Genomic DNA, 22029 nt, shown 5'->3' on the forward strand with positions numbered 1-22029 from the left:
CAAAAGCTCCACGATTCTAACTTTGCAAATCCCAATGAATGAGAGAGGAGAATCTTTAGTTATATTTGTATCTGTGACACAGCTGAAGTATTGTGTATTATGCACTTGTGATTTAAAAATGTGTGTATCTCCTCATATATTCTGTAAAGATTTTTAATTTTGGCCTATGCAGATGTAACGTGTGACAAACATTTTGCTTTCGAAGATCTTAAAAACATGTTCCACCTCTTGGATACTTGGAAAATCATTGAAGAAAAAGGCATTATGTTAAAGACTTAGCTCCTATTTCCAGTAGAATTACTGAGCTTAGCTTTTTCTGTGCAAAAATGTTGAGGCCACAACAGGTTTCTTTCCAAAACTCAGGAACAGCAGTGTGCTGCAAAGAACCTTAAAATGCATTAGGTAATGTATGACTGTCTCCAAGCAGAAGAATTTGTTAACCTGAAGCTAATGTGGCAAATTAATTTTTGGTCATATCCTTTAAGAATCTGTTCAGCTATACTTGATTTATATGAACATTAACAAAAGATTTATGTTACAAAAAGTCAACCCACTTTTGAATTAGAACAGCTTCATTTTGAACATCAAATATGATGTTAAGAGAGTGCTGTTTGACAGAATTGGGTTTTAAACTATGGAAATACTGAAGATTTGATGGCTGTCTGCTTAGCTTGGGCTTGATCCTGGGCTCTGCCATTCTGTTGTGTTGTACCTGGCAATACCATCAGCGAAGCCTTGGAGCCTGTATAAATCCGTTTGTGTTTATTTACGCAATACATTAAGCAGTTAGGTTTTGTTGCACTTTAGATGTTAGTTGTAAAGATGTAACTGGTATCTTTAAAAGGTGAAGGTACAAGAAAAGGCATGAGAGCTTGCATCTTAATCGTTTTTAGTCCTGTTGGTCCATGACTACGGTAGTTTAAGAGCTGTTCTTCCCCGCTTCTGCTGCTGTATGAGTTTGCCAGCGTTAGATTGATATCAAAAGGCTTACTCAGTCACACTAATACACAGGAATTGGACTTAAGTGTGTGCTTAAGCTGCCGTGGCTGCAGAAGGTTACTTGTTGCATCTAGAATGTGGTTTTGGTTACCAGTTGATTTAATCAAATTCCAGATGCTGATTCTTTGCTCCTGATGACAATCCCTGTGCCAGACTAAGGTTTGATCCGAGATTAATTTTGCAAAAAGGAACTCATTTAACTTTGTGTGTCATGCGGTCACTGGGACTGTGCAAACTCAGAGTGCTGTTGATGCCTTCTCTGAAGCATTGGTTCCTGTATTAATACCAACTGTAGGCTAGCCCTTAATCAGTACTAGTGGCTTTGATGAGAACGGAGGCGAGTTGGCTCATGTAGGCTGAGGATTAGGACCATCCAGATTTGTGACTAGATTGTTGCTTTACCATTGCCCTCCTGTCCTATAGCAAATCTGAGAAGGGGCTTTCAGGAGAGCTTACAGCAGAGAAAACACTAGAGGCTCCTTTTGCCTAGAGGAGGCTTATGGTATGCTGAATGCGTTCTTCAAGTAGTGATAGTCATTTGTGCAATAATCCATGCAAGGAAGCTGAGAAGAGGCCTGCCCACAGCTCCCTTTGGGTGTGAGGCAGTACTCTCCCATCAAGGAAGCTGAGGCATGTGCTACTGAAATTGTGTTAGAGACACAGCTGTGTTACCTGAGCAAAGACCATAGTGGGGAGAAACAGAGACGTGGTTCAATGTTGCGGTCTAGATCTTGTCTGAGATGTGGACAATGGACCACAGCTCAGCAAATTGCTGACCATGGTCCCAGCAAAAAGTAGTGACAGTTGCCATTAAGTGTTTTACCTCAGAAGATTTGCTCTTGTCCTAAAGGCAACTTCAAGAGAGAACTAAAAGAAATTGAAGGCAATTTAATTCCTTAGATTAATTAATATAGGAATAATTTTAGAGAAACAACAGGAACTGACTCATAGTTGTTTTCTTGCATAGAAAATTCTTTCTGGGTGATGGTTTCATGAAGGTGCATACTCCCATGTAGTGATATTTTGACAGTTTGTATGGAGGTGGGACAGAGGCAAATCTAACTGTAGGAAGGGTTTGCAGGGGGAGATGATTTTCATGAAAATTCAGGTGTGAGGTAGAGATGAATCTTATAAAGGTGTATAGTTAATTGTTACTACAGCTAACTTACATTGTGCAGCCGAGGAGCCATTGCTTTGGTAATACTTGTTATCAGTTGTGGGGATAGATGTGAGGCTGTTGACTTCATTAAGAGTACTGCCTGTAAATGAAGTGGAGTGCATCCTCAGTCTGCATGCTAGGAGTTTATCATGAAATGAAGACAGAGATAGGTATCTCCATTTGCTGTTGACTTGGAGAGCTGGAGGAATTAGTCTAGAAGGTTGGGGCATAAGGTCTCTTTGCCTATTTGTATTACATGTATCACTATTTTAATTTCATACTGAAATTATTGGCAGCACCTATGAGATTTGTGTTTTGTGTTTTTCACTTGCCTGGCAACTAGCTTGTAGTTGTGACTACAAACAGTTTACAAAGATAAAGTAAGGGAAATAGATTTTTTTTTTCTAAGCACTTGAAAAAATCCCTAATTGGTGCAATACAGTTGAGTTGAAGACAAGGTTGGATGCCACAGCTGAGGTTGTGATCCTAGATTTTTGGTGGAGCACAGAACAGGAGGAACTTCTATTGGAGAGTTAGTGAATAAATGCTGAGAAGTAAGGCTAACCTGCAGATACTGTACGCAAATAATCAGCCATGTTTTTTTGAGGTGTGTGGAAGGCTAGCAGAGATTAGCTGAATCTGCACTTGTGTGGCAGAGACTGCTGATACCTGCCTCTCAGAGCTGGGGAGCATCCACCTCCTATGAGTACTTTATCTTTGGCTGGAAGTAGCTTGTGATTTCTGTCAGAGATTGATCTAGGTGTGACAGCACTTTAACATTTAAATCAAATGACAGGATGGCGTGAAGTGTGGCAGAAGAGGGTATAGTGTGGAGCCACCAGTCCCCTACTTATAAATATGTCTTGAATGTATGAATTTTTATCAATGCAAAACCCCCTAATTATCCCGATACAACCTTTGATAGCGGAAATTTCCAGAGCAGGTATTAGTTCACTGCTGGACAGGTTCTCTTATAAATCAGATGGCCTGAGAGGAAAGTGTCCTATAAAGAAGATGGAGAACTGGTTTGAGATTGAAAATTGTCTTGTACAGCAAAGAAAAAAACTGCTGTTCTTCCCTAGGCCATGCAAGGGAAGTGTGGTCAGGTCTCCGTGGTGGGCTGGGAACCTGCTGGGGAGGTGCAGCAAGGCAAAGGACGCACAGCTGCTGCATACAATCGGTTAAGGATGGACTTATAGCACTCATCACAGAAGTAATTTATTGATATTTCCCAAGTTATATAAAAAAAAGCTGTACTGCGCTTTAACAACATAATTTTCATCTGATCTTTCTTTCTGTATCCCAAACAGTGCTCATAAACCTTTTCAGGGTAAGCTTGCACTTCAAAGGCTTCATCTTCCACTGCTATTAATTGCTGTAGCATTTTTGAAAATACTGACAATATGCTGACTTAAACCATCTGAGAATATAGACCCGATTGTTTTACATCTGACTAATGGTGATAGTTTCTATCATGTTTAGTGAACAAAGAAAAACAGTAGTGTATAAGAATCAGAAAACCACAGTTAGAGAAGCAATATCTGGGTCCTCCAAAGGGCTGTTGTGATCTGGAGGTGGTTATTCTCTTGTTATGGAGGTATAGCTAGCTTGGTATAAGTTTGGTCAGTACTTTAGCTCTATGAGTAGCCCTACAGTTGAAAAACTGTTCAATATATACAACAACTGTGCACTCAATTCCTTATAGGCCTTCCATAAATTATTAAGCAGAAAAGCATTTTTTTTTACTTCCATAGGTAATAAGTCCAACTGATTTGAGTGTATTTCCTCAATTTAATATTTTCTTACTTTGTCCTCAAAAATAAGCATTTTTTTTAGCATGTACTTGAATAGTTTTTTGTACCCTGTGTTGTCTGTATCAACACTGCAATTACTTAATCTTGTCAGAAAGTACTTACAATTGTGGTCATGGCCTCATTCAATGGGTAACTGAACAAAAAACTGGATACTTGGGTCTGCAGCAAATTGATGTTTAAATCATAGTCTAAAGCACAATAGATAAACATTTAGTATTTAATCATCTGTTAAAATGAAATGCATTCTCAGTTCTCAATTGCTTCATATCAAAATGAAAAGGTAATAAATGTCAAGATCTGATTTCCTACCCCCATCCCTCTTATAAACTGTGTTGGGAGCATCGGTTTTCTAGTGGTGACATCTTTTTGGGAGCAGGAAGGTCACACTGGGCAGTTGAGCAAAAGCTTTTGGTAACTGGATTTGGATGGTTAGAGTTTGTGCTGAGGTTCAAAGATGCTGCCCTTCTCTGGGTGGCTGTTTCATTACCCCCCTCCTCCACCTGGGAAATGAAGTTTTAGAGGATATTTTAGTAATGATGGGGAATTATATTTGAGGCATATTCTTTTAGTACATGGCTCTATCTGTGTTTTCCCTCTTTCTCTTCAGCAGGTAATCTTAAGCAGAGGAAGGAAAAAAAGCTTCATACTTACAATGTTTAACCTTGTTGTTGTGGTCATGACCTTTTCCTCCTTGGAGCTTTTAAATTTGAGAACCAGGATTCTAGTTCAGGAAGAGTTGAACATCCCATGGCTGGTTCCCTGAAAGCTGTTAGTGTTTCATGTTCTAAATACTCTTCCAGAAACAAAGGTTAGGCTTCTCTGCCCAAGTTCAAGCATGTAGTAAATGACTTGATTACATGAAAAATATGGAAGCTAGTGCTCACTCACTCGGTGCTTATCACAGTGAGAGCTCTGTAACCAAGTACCTAGCAGTTGGTTTGAGTTTTAGATGTCTTAAGTTTAGACACCATGCTGAAAATGTAGCCTCGTATCTTTCATTGTGTCTGTCTTTCTGCTGTGATTTTAATTTGCTGTATTGCTTCTTTTTTTTACTTGAGTCTTTTAACTTGTGTGTAAAAGACTAATAATAACTCTTTTCTTTTATAGGTACTAAGCCAAATGACCTACAATTGATAATATCAATGTTAAGCATGGATGGGGCAGAAAATAAGAAGAGGGATGATGTTGATGAGAGTTTACAAACTGAGTTGACAGAAGATTGCCAGAGAAACACAGCAGGAGAAAATGCTGGATGTGACTCTTCATTTCAGCAGAAAACAAGGCTTATGTCAGATGAAGTGGTCAAGGGCCTTGAAAAGAAAAGAAAAGAGAATGGCACGAACAAAAGGGCACTGTCAGAATCACCAAACCTGGATGCTGTTGAAATAGGCAAGCCTGAAAATGAATCACCAAACCTGGATGCTGTTGAAGTAGGCAAGCCTGAAAATGTCTCCAGAAAAAGAAAGTGGAGTTCTTCAGAAGACATGAAAGATACTGAAAGGAAATTGCACAAAATCATAGCTGAAGAAGCAAGTAGTGTGGTAGCTGGAGCTGTAAAGAAGGAAGGATTTGCTGGTTGTCTTGATGATGATATATTTAATGCAAATTTCCTGTGCCTACATTGTGATTTCAAATGTGCTGATGGTGCCATATTGAAGATTCACAAGGAAAATAAACATTCACAAGAGGAGCCAGCTGCTGTTCCTGATAACTTACCATCTTCAGAAGAAAGCAGTGTTGGCTATACAGTTGGAAACACAGAGAAAGACCTTAAAGGCAAAATAAGTGATCTCTGTTTACCTTCCTGCTCTGATATAGAAAAACATAAACGAGAAAGCCCCTCTAAACAATCCAAAGAGCTAACATGCCCTCACTGTAGTTGCACAGCTGAATGTATTTCGACATTACATACACATGTTAAACAAGACCATGAGAAATCCAAGATATTTTCTTGTGATCTTTGTGGTTTTCAGAGTGCTGAAGAAAATCTCCTAAATTCTCATTTCCTTGGCAAGACGCACCTTCGACGCCAAAATCTTGCTGCACGGGGAGGACTTGTACAGATATTGACAAAAAAATCATTTAAAACCCAACAAACTACTGCAACCAAAGAAAGGAATGTCAGAGCAAAACCTGCGACCAGCAAATTAAGGGCAAGAACTGTTGATGCAAAAGAATTAAGTGTTTGCAGTGCACCAAAAGGCTCAAAAGTAAGCTTGTCTAAACAAAACGATTGCACTGAACTTGTTGAAAAGATACCATCTTCAAATGTTCCCACTCAAAAAGACGATACTATGACCGAAGAAGCGTTGCTTTCTTCCAGTGTACAAGGAAATTGTGAAGTTTGTACTGAAAAACTAGAAATACCAGGACCCTCAGAAAATATCTTGAAGAAAACAGAACTACCTCCAACTACCAAAAAGCTAGTTAGAAGTTTAAACACGACAAGGAGATTTGATAGACGAGAACATAAAAGAAATGTTGTCTTGTTAAGGTCTTCATTTGGACAAAGTAGGTCTTTTAGATTAAAAAGGCAGGTTAAAAGAAGGTACAGCTTGTTGGGTAAGAGAGGCAAGTCTGAAATTCTGAGAGTACACATGAAGCATATCTCCAGCACACAGCTTGAACCTGTTGATTCAAGCCCTATGTCACATACAGAATTAGAAGCAGATGCTGAAAGTAATTATAATACTCCCTCAGAAATTCAAGATCTTACTGAAGATAAGCCAAATACCCTTTCTTCAAGCAGTACAGATACTAAAGATTCTGATGTTAAACTTACTGCTGATCATGGTCTTCTTCATACTTGCATTAACTGTGGTTATGTTTTTCAGAACAGAAGAAGTTTGGAAATTCATGTTGCAAAGCTTCATACAAAAAGGATCCAGTTTCATTGTCAGATGTGTAGTTATTCCTCTGGAGTCAGGGAAGACATGAAGCAACACTGTCAGGACAGTAAACACCAGATGGGTGGTTGTAGCTTTAATTGTCAGCTCTGTTCATTTACCAGCCTGAATGTGATCGGCCTTCGAAGTCATATGAGTGAAGTGCATAATATGTCCCATAGCTGTCCAACTTGCATTCTCTTTTTTCATGTAGAAGAAGACCTGATAAATCATCAAAAAAATGAGAAACATGATGGTTCATTACTTCAGCAAGCTACTCCATTGAGTAACTGTGATCAGACGTTGCAAGTGATAACTTATGGTGACCCAGTATCAAACAATAGCCAAAATCTTGAGAAGGAAGTGGAAGCACCAATGAAAGCAAAACCTCCAGAATCTTCATTCATAAATCACAGAAATGAGCTAAAGCATTCTGTTCTGAATAAAACCCAGTTTCAATGTAAAAAGTGTTTTTATAAGACGAGATCTTCCACAGTTCTTACAAGGCACATAAAACTCCGACATGCACAGGAGTATCACTTCCTTTGCAAAGCATGTAATCTCTACTCATTGAGTAAGGAAGGAATGGAGAAGCATATCAAAAGAAGCAAGCACCTAGAAAATGCCAGGAAAAACAACATTGGACTACGTTTTGAAGAATGTATTGAAAAGGTTTGTGTTGGTGTTGGTGGTATTAAAACAGTGGTGGATCCTTCAGTTTCTGGGAGTGGGAATATAGAATTAGATAAAGAAATTATACAAGTTTCATCCTCTTCTGTGGAAAACATACCGAGAAATAAGGAATTTGTTCCAGTTGATCAAAGGATTGGTGAAAATGAATTGGTTTTAGCTAATGCACCCAAAAGAGGAAAACCCAAGGGCACTATTTCTAGGACATGTACTCATTGTGGTCTTTTGGCCTCCAGTGTCACAAATTTGACTGTTCACATCAGACGAAAGCACAGTCATCAGTACAGCTATTTGTGTAAGATTTGCAATTACTACACTGTAACCAAAGGAGATATGGAACGCCATTGTGCAACCAAAAAACACAAAAGTCGTGTTGAAATAGAAGGACGTGGAAAACAGAACTCGGAGATCATCGTTAGCCCTGAAGGAGGTAATTCTGAATCCATGAACAAGAAGGTTAATAGCCCCATGACTGCCTTCTGTGAACATGTTGAGGATGGTAGCCAGTCATCAGATTTGGAAAACTCTGTCTTAGACAATCAGGAAGTTGAGCAAGGAGATGCAGAACTAAAAATTGTAAATGCCAGTAGGCTGCCAGATTTGGAGCATACTAGCAATCCATTAAATATAAACCAACGTATATTTCTGGAACCAGCAAGGGTTACTCCAGATGGTGACCCATGTTTCCAGAGAAGAGCAATGGGTGCAAATGACAACAAGTGCATACACTGCAGCTTCATTGCTCATTCTTCATCTTCTTTAGAGCTGCATGTGAAACGAAAACATACAAAACAATTTGAATACTACTGCATGGCTTGTGACTACTATGCTGTTACTCGCAGAGAGATGATTAGGCATGCAGCGACAGAGAAGCATAAAATTAGAAGAGAATCTTACGTTTATTCTTCTTCTGGGGAGGAAGCAAGCACAGCAAATACCACTAAAGAAGGCACTGCTTTGTCTGGAGAGGAGCACCATCCCAGTGCAGGAGAATTGAAAACTGGTTTGGGTGAAACAAAATGTGCCAATGATGTAGCAGAAGGTGATCATATGAGTAAAAGCTTAACTGAGTGTACTGTATTAGATGAAACTGCATCTCCAGGAATGCCTAAAAGCAGCAGTTGCCAAAATGCAGTAGAAGGTGAACTTGAAGAGGAGTCTAAAAATGGAGGAGAAAACTTTTTTTGTGAAGGATTTCAGCAAACTCCTCAGAAAGATAAAGGTGTTAAACTTGACAAGGAAGCATCAGTTAAAGAAACAGGTACTTACAAGTTGCAGCAAAGTAGGCATGGGCAGGAGCTGCTCAACTCGGCTGATGATTGCACTGCAGAAAATCAAAATAGATCAAGCAACACAAACCTGAATTCAGGAAAAGGCGAGGAAAACTTGGATGCAAATAGAGAAAACCCCGAAGTAGAGTGTAGAAACACATCTATTTTCAAAAAAATATCACTGAAGAAAAATAACCCACTTGTGCTAACTCTTCCAGAAACAAGTAGTGCAGTAGAGCAATCAAATTTTACTGGAAACATTGGAGAAACGGTACAAAATATACATAGTTTAGAGGGTGACAGAAGTTTGAAAGAGGATCCTACTGGGGAGGAGGAAGAAGCCCTTGTGGAAGCACAACATGAAGTAGAAGTAACTATAAATAACAGTGTTTGGGAGGCAGATGGCTCAACAGCTGAGGGCATGGAAGGAAGTAGTGATGAGGCTTTAGGAACAGTTATCAGTGCTGATGATAAAGGAAAGGCAATGCAAAATTTTGGCAAGTTTGATTCTTCTATAGTGCGGTTAAAAAGCCATCAAGATGGGGAGGCCACTGACCATTCTGCTGAAGGACAGATGTCAGGTGGAGTGAAAGCTAGTGAGCTTACCATGAAAGCAGAGCTTTCCCCAAGTGGTGGGAAAAAGAAGAAGTCAGAAGGAATTTCCCTTGGGGAGTCGACACGTATTCGCTGCGATGACTGTGGTTTTCTAGCAGATGGTTTGAGCGGACTAAATGTTCACATAGCCATGAAACATCCTTCAAAAGAAAAACATTTTCATTGTTTACTCTGTGGAAAATCATTTTACACAGAGAGCAACCTTCACCAGCACTTGGCCAGCGCTGGGCACATGCGCAATGAGCAGGCAAGCGTGGAGGAGCTGCCTGAAGGAGGTGCTACCTTTAAGTGTGTGAAGTGCACAGAGCCCTTCGATTCAGAGCAGAGCTTGTTTCTCCACATCAAAGAGCAACACGAAGAGCTCTTGCGGGAAGTGAATAAGTACATTGTGGAAGACACTGAGCAAATAAACAGGGAGAGGGAAGAGAACCAAGGCAATGTCTGCAAGTATTGTGGGAAGATGTGTAGAAGTAGCAATTCCATGGCCTTCCTAGCTCACATCCGTACCCATACAGGTATGGAAATGCAGTCTTTGCAAGTGGTCTCTTTCAAACAGAGTGAATTATACCATTGGTCTTTTTCTGCTTGTTAATCTCTTTAACATTTCTTATGAACTGGCATTCATGTTGCCTGATGAGCCCCCAGTGAAATTCAAAATTACCTAAAGGGGTGTGAAAATACAGTGATCAAAGGGCAGAGAATGTAAGAACATTTTAAGCGCAGTCACCCTGCTTTTTGTTTCATATAGAGAAATTTCCTTCCCTTTAATCTAAATTGTAACCACTAATTGGTTCTTAAATTTATATAATGAAGCAGTGGTGGTTTGAGAGAACAATTAGCTGTTCTAACTTCCTCCTCCTTGCAGTTGTTTAATATCCAAATTGTTTATTTCATTTTAATTCAGTTCCACTTTCAGCATTACATAATGCTTCAGGATAGACATTTTATATGAGATCATTCCTAAATAAGAAACAGCAAGAGGTTTTTGTAGAAATAAGCTATGGGAATTGGAATTGGTCAGCCTTTTTGGAAGGTAGTGTGTAATGCTGTTATGATGCAGAGGGATGTAGCATCTGATTTAGTTTCTGTGCTGATCACACTTTCAATTCATTTTTATGTTTAATTTTAAGTGGAAAATTTAAAAACATTTTTGTAGAAAAATGCATAAGCTGCAGTTCTAAATTTATGTAAAAATTCACTGTGATGTTTCTATAAACCTGCCATACATTCTTTATTTTAAATAGACAGCTTTTCTAAATCACTGAGCTCTGCTTAGACAAGTGGTGTCTCCATGGTTGAATTTATGAGTGGATTTGAATAATAAATTCACATTTCATTGAACATATTTTCATTAAAACTGTAAGGTTTATTTTACTGTACTTTTAAATAATGGCTTATTATGGAAGCTATAGTTTAAATTCATGCAGTATTTGAAACTTAGTGCATGGTTACAAGGAAGAGAACAAAAAGGTAAGAAAAAAGAAACATAAAAAAATGGTAATTCCTGGCATAATCCTAAAATAGTTTTGTAAGGTTTTTTTATGAAAAGCCAAGGGCATGACTGGACAACAAAGTTTAAAATTAATCTTGGGGAACATGGACATTGTATTTCAAACCTTTCAAAGTATTTTACTATAACTGCAGTATTCATGTATGCCAGTAAGTCACATACTTAATACTTTCAGCATTACTTCTGTCCTGTCAATAACGTAGTTATCTGTATAGCTTCTGCTAATATCCAACTCTGAATGCAGTGTTAAGTCTTACAGAGGGACGCTCGTGTTCACATGGTCAGAACAGTTGTATAAGCCCTTAATATGCCCTCTTACGGCAGATAAAACTGAATAAAACTAAGGGGGAGGATGCTAATGGAGCTCTCTTTAGAATTCTTTATGCAACTGTCTGGTCAAGACATGTTGCTTATAATTGATGTGTCCATTACTTGAATTCTCTTGTAATTATAGTCAATAAGTCTTGTAAATGTGTTAAAGCTCACTAAAAGCATACAAATTCAAGAACAGAGTAAGGCTAATAATTTAAAATAATCAATGTAGGCATTTCAGCACTTAATTTCCCTTGTGTGTTGATAGCTGATCATTCTTAATCCATTAAGATTTATTTAGTCGTTTACAATGCAAAATAGGTTTGCACTGGTCACTTGTGCCATTTGAAAATGTCCACCAGGTTAAGTGCAGAATGTAGTCCATTAGTCTTCCTTGACTATATGTATTAATTGCATTTAAAATCAAGTTAATGTGGATGTGAAAGTGAGGTAACTATCAATATATGACAAAGCAACCCTACTTACATAAGTTACATCATTGATTGTAACATTTAGTAAAAGTTAGTGTACTTTTTAACATCTTGTGTGTAGGTCTTATCATGAAGTATATTTTTATTGTGCTTTTGGATGGCCCTAAATATGCAAAGCAGTAAAAGGATATGTTTCATTTTGCAAGTCATTTTTTGGTGGTGCATATGGAGGAATTATAGAAGGGTTACAGCTTAGAGTTTTATCTGCCCTCTTTCTCATGGCACCTTTATATGCAATGCTTTTCTTATGCTTTGCTTATTCACATAAATAGTAATGCGGATACTTTTATTAATAGTTAATGGGAAGAAGGCTTTCTCTTCCAATCCCTATTTTCATACTTGTGATATTTTTTCTTACAGAACCTTTTCTTCCATCCCGTATCACAGTGAATACAGTTGAATAAGAAACAAATATTTTTGGATTATTGGGAGGGGTAGCAGAGGGAACTGACCTACTCCACCAAGTGAATATACGGTGGCTTATAATATTGGTGAGGCAAAGCAGGGTATTTCTAGCTTCTCATCTGTTCTAGGGTAACACCAGGTACATAATAGGAGCAGAGCTGCACGTTTTCCCATTTATTGTTCTGATTATGTGCTTTTTAAAAAATCTTCAGCATCCAGATGTGCATATATATGTCTATATATGTATGTATGTGTAACCATATCCAACTCCTTGCCTTTTTTTTGTTGAGTAACTGGTGATAGTTCAGTGTGGGGGTGGGAAGGGAAAGTTGTAGAAAGATACAACTACTGATTTCCATTAATAGAAAAATAATGTTTCAAAATACCGTTAAATAACGTAGGAGATTTTCACATTGCAAATGAAAGGGAAGCTTTGCTAGAGAGGAGATAACAAGTAAGTCCATCACATGTTGACAAGTGAAAATGAGGAAGTGTAAAGAAAAATAAAAGTAGTAGAGGTGGAAGACTTTTTAGTTTGCAGTTGATGGAGGTCCCATAAACTTAATTAACAATCAACATCTGAGGAAAAATCACCTGCAACCACATCATCTTTGTTTCATTTCTCATCAGATTTCTCAGTTAATGGAAGGTTTGCTCAATGTGGTATCTTACTCCCCATGTCCTAAACACAGGAGGAAATGGTATGATGGTGTTTCATGCAACTCTGCTGACTTTGCATTGGGCCTGAGCTAGGGACGCAGCTATACTTGCAGGTGCAGATGGTGTTGCCTTTGGCTGGCTTAAAGATAAAGCAGTGATTTTTTCTTATAGTTTTGGGTCTCAATTGTCTTAATGTAAAATAAGGACTTTGATCTCCAGTCTTTTTGCTGTTCACTAGCATGGTTTGTGTCTGTCCGACCTGAACTGTAAAATTTGGTCTATTTTCAATTTGATGGTGGTTTTTGTTTCTTTTTTTCTTTTTCCAGTTCTCTTGTTAAGGGCCTAATTGTTTATTGTTAACATCAGAAAATGTACACTTTGTGTCCAAGCTATAACTTGTGGGTAAAGTAACTTTTGACAACGCCCCCCCCCCCCCCCCCCCCTTTTTTTTTAACTCATTTGATTGGAAAGATGATATATTGAGAGTATTTTTATCATTTTTCTGGGAACTAAAAGCCAAGTGTGAATTCAATGGTATCATGTTTAACACAGCGTATCAGAACTGTTAAGGTTTGTGACGATACAAGTATGGCTAAGAAGTGGTTAATTGCTTCAGCATTGTTTCAGATCGCCTTATGGCAAATACAGATATTTTGCCCCATTAGTTTAACTCTTCGTGCTATGTCTTAAGTATAAAATTTTGGGGTTTTTGATCCAAGAACATACTGGAACAAATTTGGCACCAGCAGCCTAAAATTGAGTTGCGCTGCCTTTGTTTCAGGTGATAAGTACTAGCTACAGCCTGCCAGCGCTTGAATTTTCATGGAGTTTAAATGGAGATATTAACAGGTATTCAGCTCTGGGTCTGAGAAAGAAATAAAAAACCCTCAAGGCCTCAGTGATTTTTGGATGAGAGCAGTCAATAGAATAATACATTTCTGTATTGTCAGGACACCGTAGCTACGATTGGTCTGAACTTGAGTTCTTCACAAAGGAGTCACATAAATGGAAAACAGCAAAGGTCTTGTATGGAAACACTGTGGGACACCTGCAGTAAGAGAATGAGGAACAAATCTACAATTTAACCAGCAGGAGAGAAACTAGGGGAACACAGGATTGAATCCACATGGTATTTGAATTGTATGACAAAAAAAGAGCAGTATAAACACCAACAGATTTCAAAAATCCTCTGCAGTGTGGCCTTGATGTTATTAATTGTGCAATTAGTCTTGAAGATTAAGTTAAAACATCAACTTTTTATACTTTTTTATTTAATGCAAAGATAGACTTTTTTTATTTGCATGGGCTCTCTTTATAGAATGCAGTGTTGATTTGAAATGTCACCAAATTAATGATTAATTTAGTTTTATCAGGATCATTTAAATAAACTGGGTTTTTTTTTCAGTGTGATTGATAGAATGTGATTGCTGTTAGCTGCAGTCTCAACCTGCTTTTGACATTTAAACATATAAAGCTGACTAGATATAACCATTCAGGTGCTAAATATATTTTACATCTACTTCCAACAGTAGAAATGGAAGTATTAAGAGATCTGGCTTCATTGTCATTGAACTGTGAAATATTCAACCTTGTCTGCCCGTGCTTAGTACTGTTGACTTTTTTATTTCAGTTAGAAGATTAAAATTAAATGCTTCATTTTTTGTCAGCTTTTGGGAATTAAATTGAAATTTAAGACTCTAAAATTTTCTACTAAGATCCTCAATTTCATCAATGGATTCTTGGAGGATATTCTGTTTTCAAGGGCAAAGCAAAAAGGTTCATTGATCAAGTATGATATAGTGCAACATTTTTCTTATCAGAGCTCTTTATGTATATTTATTAAAGATCACATATTTCATATTATGCTTAACTGTATTGGAAGAAGTACTTCACAAAACATATACTAAACATAATATGGAGACTCTGTGACCATATTGTACTTACTTTTAACTGCAGTTCTATGATTTTGATTTATTGATTTAAGGATTTAATGGTCAGAAAATTGGAAAGTACTACAGCATGCTTTAGAATGGTGTTGCTGTGTAATAACATGGGGACTGACATATGCCCAATTTAACTATTTCAGTAAAAAAAAAATGGTTTTTCCACCCTCAAGAATGGATTGCTGTTAATTAAGATAGACAAATAATTTGACTTTTTGCTGAACTGATGTGGTACAAGAAATAGGCTGGTACTTTCTCCTTGGAGAAATAATTTCAGGGTTCTTTGGTCTGCAGTAGACATTTAATATTAAAGTTTGTTCTTGAAATAAATAATAGCCAAAATGTCAATACTTCTGGTTTGCAGAATAATCATAAATTCTTGACCATAAAACAGTCATAAAGGCATAATATTTTATCCACTGTATATTCATACATTGCATGTCATTACAGTAGCTAGGTGATGAATCATTTTCTGTGTGTGACAGAACAAATCTGAAATACCAGTGCTAATGTGAAATCTACTCAAAGTTGGAAGACTTGTAAAATTACTTTACTTTAAATATACTTGCTTAAAAACCAGGTACGTTTTGCAGTTTATCTTAATTTCAAGCCACCTTAAGACCATTACCTGAGGTTCAGCATTTGGAAACAGAGAAAGGTGTAGAACAACTTTTGCTGTCTTGTTGAAAGGTTATCTGCCTACTATATTGTCTTCCAAATTTAATGCTTTTTGGGTTTTTTAAATAATAATGAAAAAGAGTAATTTATTATTAAAAGTTAAGAGTACAGTTTCCGTGATCTTGAACTTAAGGAAACTTTAATGAGTAATGTATAGTATATACTGTCTGTGTCCTGGGAGTTATAAATTTCTGTACGAGATACCTTTTCTGTTAGGCAAAAATCTCAAACAGGTTAAATGTGGGATAGGCTTTTTTAAAGGTTATTTTTTTCCAGGATTTTTTATTTCTTTAACCGTGGGTGATACATTATTCTAATTCAACTCATATCTTATGCTAAATTTTACTTAGGATCAAAGCCATTCAAGTGCAAGATATGCCATTTTGCAACAGCTCAGCTCGGAGATGCCAGAAACCATGTCAAGAGGCACCTTGGGATGAGGGAATACAAGTGTCATGTCTGTGGGTGAGTAAATTGAAACAGTCTCCAACATGGTTAACCAGGAGAAGAGTGCAGGATATGCATTGTTTCAGATTTGAAAACTGTGATGTGAGCAAGAGTGGCTAAAATTATGCATGCATATCCTCCTTTCCATTGTTATGGTAAATTCCTTAAATACAGTTATGACATTCTTTTCCCACTTCTAATCCTGCACTGAAGATGAGCAATTTTATGGGCTACAAGGTCAATTTGAACCTGTAATCTGTAAATTGACTAAATTATAGGATGTTCATTCACATTGCCAGGGAGAACTGTAAATTCCATTTAAAGACATAAAAAATATATAATATAGACTTTACTGTGTGGGGTTTTTTCTTTTGCTATACTGTTATAATTTTAGTACCATTAACAGATTTCTGGACTCCATTAGGGTTTTCATTCTTTACGAAAACAAAACAGAAGAATGATTTTCCAACAAACGGATCTAAAATATTGCAGGCATAAGACTTTAAAAATAAATTGAAGTCTTTTATGTATGCTTGTGTTCTTGTTTGTTACCCAAAAAATCTTGTTTTTCTTTTTTACTTAATCGTTATTTCCTCAGAAGGATTGTTCATAATGTTTAATTGTCCTTCAAATGTGTTGCATTTAATAGAAGGCATTGAGACTCCTTAATGCAAAACTAATTAATTTAGCAGAAATGTTTAAAAGGTTTTAAAATGCCATGGCATATATGGTACATCATAGGACATTCAAAGTTGGATTTTAATACCCTAGTTCTGATTAAAAATGTATTTTAATGTTATTATGCTGGAGAAATTAACTAATATATGCATCATATAAAAACATTTTACTCAAACCTATGTAACCTGCTATAGCAGCCTTATGGCTAATGTGTAGAACAGCACAGGTTCAATTAGATGATGCAGTGCACACATGAATGGTGTGGTGTGATGTTGGGGATAATATTCAGCAGGAGTGGGTTTTTTTTTCGCCTTAGTATACTGATCTACTGCAGGACAAAGTGAGTTACACATTTTAAAGGACAAGCGAATGTTAAGCTGAATATGCAGCTGAGTGATTTTCACTGATTCATCTCTGTTTTTCAAATAATCTTGCATGCAGCATTATGAGATACTTTGGATGTTTTTACTCACTTAAGAAAATTAATTGCTGACTTCTTGAAACAAGAAATAAAAATGTATGAGCCTAATTCTTAAGTCTACTGAATATCGGTAGTGGAATAACTTGTGCTACTCTCTATTTTGCAGCATGTTTAAAATGAATGTTAAGCTTGGTAGGCTATTTTATATTTGAAAAATCTTCTTTACTGTCTGCTATATGAATTGTCAAGAATTTGGCATGGAAGATAGTTAACAACTACAGAGACATAAGACCGTTTAGCTAAGGCTAAACTCTGTTCCTTACAAGTTGCCAACAAACTTGACAATGGTTCTTTGTTCAATTACCTTAACTTAAACTGAAAAAATATATTATTTAACTATGTTAATTGTGAGAGGAAAAGTAAAAAAATCTCAAAATAGCTAATACCGTATCTTTTATAAAAAGAGAATTAAAATTATTAAGCGCTACCTCATTTTTTCAAAAACTCATTCCTTCACTTCAGGATTGACATGTTCTTAGAATCTGCCTCAGAAATTACACAATTGTCAGTTGCAATTCATGATGGGTATGCAAGAGAGAGAACAAAATGTGTGAATGATTTAAACTGTGGACTTGAATGTTAGTCACTTTGCTAAACTGATTGCTTACTGTATGTTGCTGACACGTCATACCTGGTAGCCAAGCAGGTACTTGTTTTCTGTTTGTGTGTCGTATTGTGTTGCTAATTTTCATCAACAACTTGAAGCTGTGCAATTTAGATATGGCAAAACAGTTAACGGAAGTGACATATAGCACAATACCCTGTGCTTACAAAAATCTGATTTATGTACCTGGTTAAATAATCATCACATTTCACTTAATGTACACCAAAAGTGTATTTTAAGAATTATATATTAACACTGATTTAATTGGAAAAGATGTTTTTGTACTGTAGCTAACAGTCCTAAAGAATTGAGCAGGATTTGAAGAAGGAGGAATGACCAGAGCAGTTTGAACCATAGTCCAAATAATGAATATGCCATCCTTATATGTGGAAGAAGAGAAGAAAGTGTAATAGCTTGTGCTGTATTTCTGCTATTTTAATTGAAAGGATTGGGTACTGTAGGTTAAAAAAATAAAGTAGCAACATAAAAAAAAAATAAATTGCTAGGATTGGCTATCGGATTAGTGGCACTATAGAGCATTGGTACATTAACACCACTGACAATGTCAATTCATTATCATTGATGGCTAAATAATCTTAGAAATGCTCAGTGGACCTATTAGTTCCTGAACATAAGCAGCTCATGCTGCATTTCTTCATTAGCTTTAATTGCTATAAATTTTACCTTTTTAAAAATCATGCTTTAAAAGGTGAAGTGATCTTTCAGGAACATTAACTCTGTAATTTTGTCACAAACAGAAGGTCCTGCACTATGTTTTCTTTTCTACAGTAGTTAATATTCTATCCTCTGACTTTTAGATTCATAGTAATAAGCCCTCTGCTAGTTGCAAGGATAAATTGCGTTTCAAAAGCTTTTGAATCTGCTTGGGCACTTTTTAAAGGTGAAATGTCAGTGCAACATCATGGTCTAGTGTGGTCTCAAAATACCACCTTTTTTTTTTTTTTTAAAGACAAAAATTATCTGGAAATTTTTGTCTTAAAAAAAAAGCAAAAAAGCTGTATCTGTGTTGTTGTTTTAGGGAGGGTTTGCTGTGTCTTAATATTTCAAATGATCTTCATATTTACATGATACAAAGTACACAGTATATAATTCACTTAGTTGTTGAAAAAGGCAGTAATTTTGCTGTGTTTTATTTTTTTTTAATTGAAGTTCAGGATTTGTTTTTCTTCAGCTGCACAGCAGAAACTAGATGACACAGAAATTGGACACCGCTAATGTTTTAACATTTGGAATAAACAGTCTGCTACTCATTTCCTTATCGCAGATGTGTGTTAATTGTTTTCTTTTCCATACACAAAGCTATAAAATAGATGCCATTATTTCAGAGGTAGTATCTATTTTCTGTGGGTAGCAAACTGCTGCATATTTGAATTTAATTTTTGAAAGTCTGGATCCGAAATTGGCTGATATCCTGGGTTAGATGAGCAAATGGTGGTTGCCCAGCATTTAAAATTTTTGTTTCACTTGCCTGGTGAAATGCAGTGAAAAGGTTTATCATGCATTTTTCAAATTTTATGTCTCAGGTAGAACATGAAAAATGCATTGTTCTGCACTTCAGATTTTGAACAGAATTTATTAATGTTTGATTTTAAAGTGCATCTACTATTCCTTTGCCTTTTTCTGGCCTTTGCTTTCAGAAACAGATTTTTTTGGGATGTAGTTACATGCTTCAAGTAAGGGTGGTGGCTGCTTTCTTTTTTTTTCTTTATGACTTTTAAAAAATCTGCTAAGGAGGATGGGTATAAGGTAGGTTTAGATTTTTAGGAAAATTTTCAGTATTTAAAACATGCACATAAACATTTATTGCTACCTACTTAAAAATTGAAAGGACATTTGTAACAATGTCTTTATTATGTTTATTCCATATAAAGCAGTCAAGTATTTTAAGGAATAAAAGTAAGTGTCTCTATACACAAAGGAATTTGGAGAGGGGTAGAAAAGGTTGGGTTTTTTCCTTTATTTTGCTGAAGTAGCTCGTTCTGGTGTTTTGGGGTTTTTGTGGGGTTTTTTTTGTTATTATTATTTATTGCGGGTTTATTTGCTTTGTTTTGGTCTTTTGGTGGATGAAGGTATTAATCTTTTTCACTTTCTGCTCCTCAGTGCTCTATTTGCTTTGAAACTCCTTTTCCCAATTAAGTCTGGAGCTGTTATAATATGTTCTGCTAAATAAGTGTTTTGGTAAATTCAGTTATTTTTTTAAAGCCTCATATCAACAAGCTTTGAAAAGAGTTATAGTGTCCCAAGCATGGAAATAACTTCACTTTTGCTGCTGCTGTTAATGCAAAGAATAGTTCAGAGATCTTAATCTGTATAAAGTTCAGTATTTTAATGACACTGGTTGCTTTGAGAATGTCTAAAGAAAAATACGTGCCTTTATTGAGTGTAGTGGGTAATAGATCCTTGTACTTTATAGACAAGAATGTGCTTTTACCAGCTGCATCAAAAAAATTGGTTGTACTCCCGTGTGTTGTGTTCTCAAATTTTTTTTAGATTTTCAGATTTTTTTTTGACTGATTACTGTTAATATCAGGCTACTTTTAGTGAAAGTCAGCTCTTAAGATTGCTTTTAGCAAGCAAAAAAGACTTATTCATAAGTCTGTTGGTAGGAGCAGGAAAAACATATTTTCAAGGATGCCTTAATGTACTGTAATGTAAATTAATTATTTATACTTGTGCAGTTTGGGAAATTTAAATAGAAAGTTGCTACTCTAGTAAAACTGTTTTTGTGTGGTATTACCTAGTTTTTGTGCATTAGAAGGGATCTCTGTGTAGATGATTATAATGTCACTTTCTGACCTTTGCAGCTTGAATAATTGTAAATCATTGCTTCATAACGTGTCAGAGAATGTCTGTACTAGGGAATTAAATGGCAGAATATAATAGACCAAATTATTGCCTGTCATGTTTTCAACAACACAGTTAGTATTTGAGTTACACTTAATCATTACGTGCATTAGCAACTTCATTGGAATCCAGCTTCAGGCTGAGCATGAAATACATTACATTATTTAAACCTCTAATGGTAGAAGTCATTTATTTGTGTTGAAGTGTACAACATGCAGAGTTTCATAAAGCAAGGAACACTTGAGAGCTTAATTTATCCAAATCAAAGTCTAAATGCAGATAAACACAAGTGGCAAAAATTAGTAATTTTTATAGGCTGGAAATATTTAAAAATACATGGTTGTGGGTAATTGTAGGCAGCAGGAATAAATTAAAATCACTATTTTTAGTCAATGCTGAGAACTAAAACTGTTGTGTACCTAAATCATCAAATGCATCATGAAACTGCATTTTTGAATGAACAATTAATTACAGACATCATACCTACAGATGTGTCCAAACAAAAAATATGTATTTGGTTCAACTCTTTAGATCGGAGATAATTAAGTGCATGTGAAATGACTGTTCCAGATCCAGCTATTCTGAGTTTTTCTATCTGCATTTTGCCTGTTTGGTCCTATCATACACTTGTATCTATGTTTACTTCAGTAAAGAAAAATGAGGTGAACCTACCTAACAGCTTTCCAAACTTGCACATTAAATAAATCAATAAGAAAATACTAGAAAAATATATGGAGTAAGGTAACATACGTGTTACGTTATCTTGCCAATTTTTGTTCAGTTATCTATTATATTAGATTTGTGAACTGGCCTTCAGTACATGGTCTTTATTTCTACTACTTAAGAAAACTGCTTCAAATAGAAGCAATTTGCTTTTATTCAGAAAAGCTCCCGGCATCTTCAGACAACTGGTATGGATCCTGTGGTGTGTTGTGCAAGGCTCTTGTCCTGGAAGTCTGCCATGGAGTTGGCTGCAGTTACTGAGTGAGCAGGAGACTTGGGTACAGGTGGTGGCGGGACTCTTTTGTTGGAGACTGGTATTACAATTGATACAGAAAAGTCAGGACCAACTTTCTGACTTAACAAAATGTAGTTTTAGCAGCTTGTATGCTAAATTGGTTTATAGTGATGATTTAGTTGTACTTGCTGAAGAGACAAGGTACGTAAGGGACATACTTGTGAGAGTGGATGTTTGTATTTGTATTGGAGGTGGTTGGGGATTGAGACTAGCACCTGTGCTGCAGCACTTCCAAGCAGTAATTATCAAGATGCACAGCCGTGTGACTATGATATGTGCGGCAGGTGTAACTAGTGCTTTCACAGATGTGCATTTTTTATTTTTAATTTTTTACTTTACTGTAGATTGATTACTCTAACATCCAGGATGTGTGTGTTTCTGTCAGGCCACAAGCACCTCACTCTGAACGGGTCCTCTGAGAGCAACCACCTTCTGTGGCCGCGCAGGGAGGATCTGAGCCCTTCCTGAGAAGGCTGGAGTTGTGACTTACGGGAAACAGCCTGG

At 36.5% G+C, this 22029-nt stretch overlaps 1 protein-coding gene across 1 annotated transcript in view; it reads left to right on the plus strand.

Annotated features, from left to right (window-relative positions):
* The window catches only part of ZNF407 (zinc finger protein 407), a 344239-nt gene that overhangs the window by 21794 nt on the left and 300416 nt on the right, over nucleotides 1–22029 (plus strand). Inside the window, exons 2-3 of the mRNA XM_037379189.1 lie at nucleotides 5080–9948; nucleotides 15783–15897. Of these exons, the coding sequence (XP_037235086.1) occupies nucleotides 5115–9948; nucleotides 15783–15897 (4949 nt within the window). The 5' untranslated portion in view covers nucleotides 5080–5114. The remainder of the gene's footprint in view (nucleotides 1–5079; nucleotides 9949–15782; nucleotides 15898–22029) is intronic.

Source organism: Falco rusticolus, chromosome 3 (genome assembly GCF_015220075.1).
Source record: "Falco rusticolus isolate bFalRus1 chromosome 3, bFalRus1.pri, whole genome shotgun sequence".
Lineage (NCBI taxonomy): Eukaryota > Metazoa > Chordata > Aves > Falconiformes > Falconidae > Falco > Falco rusticolus.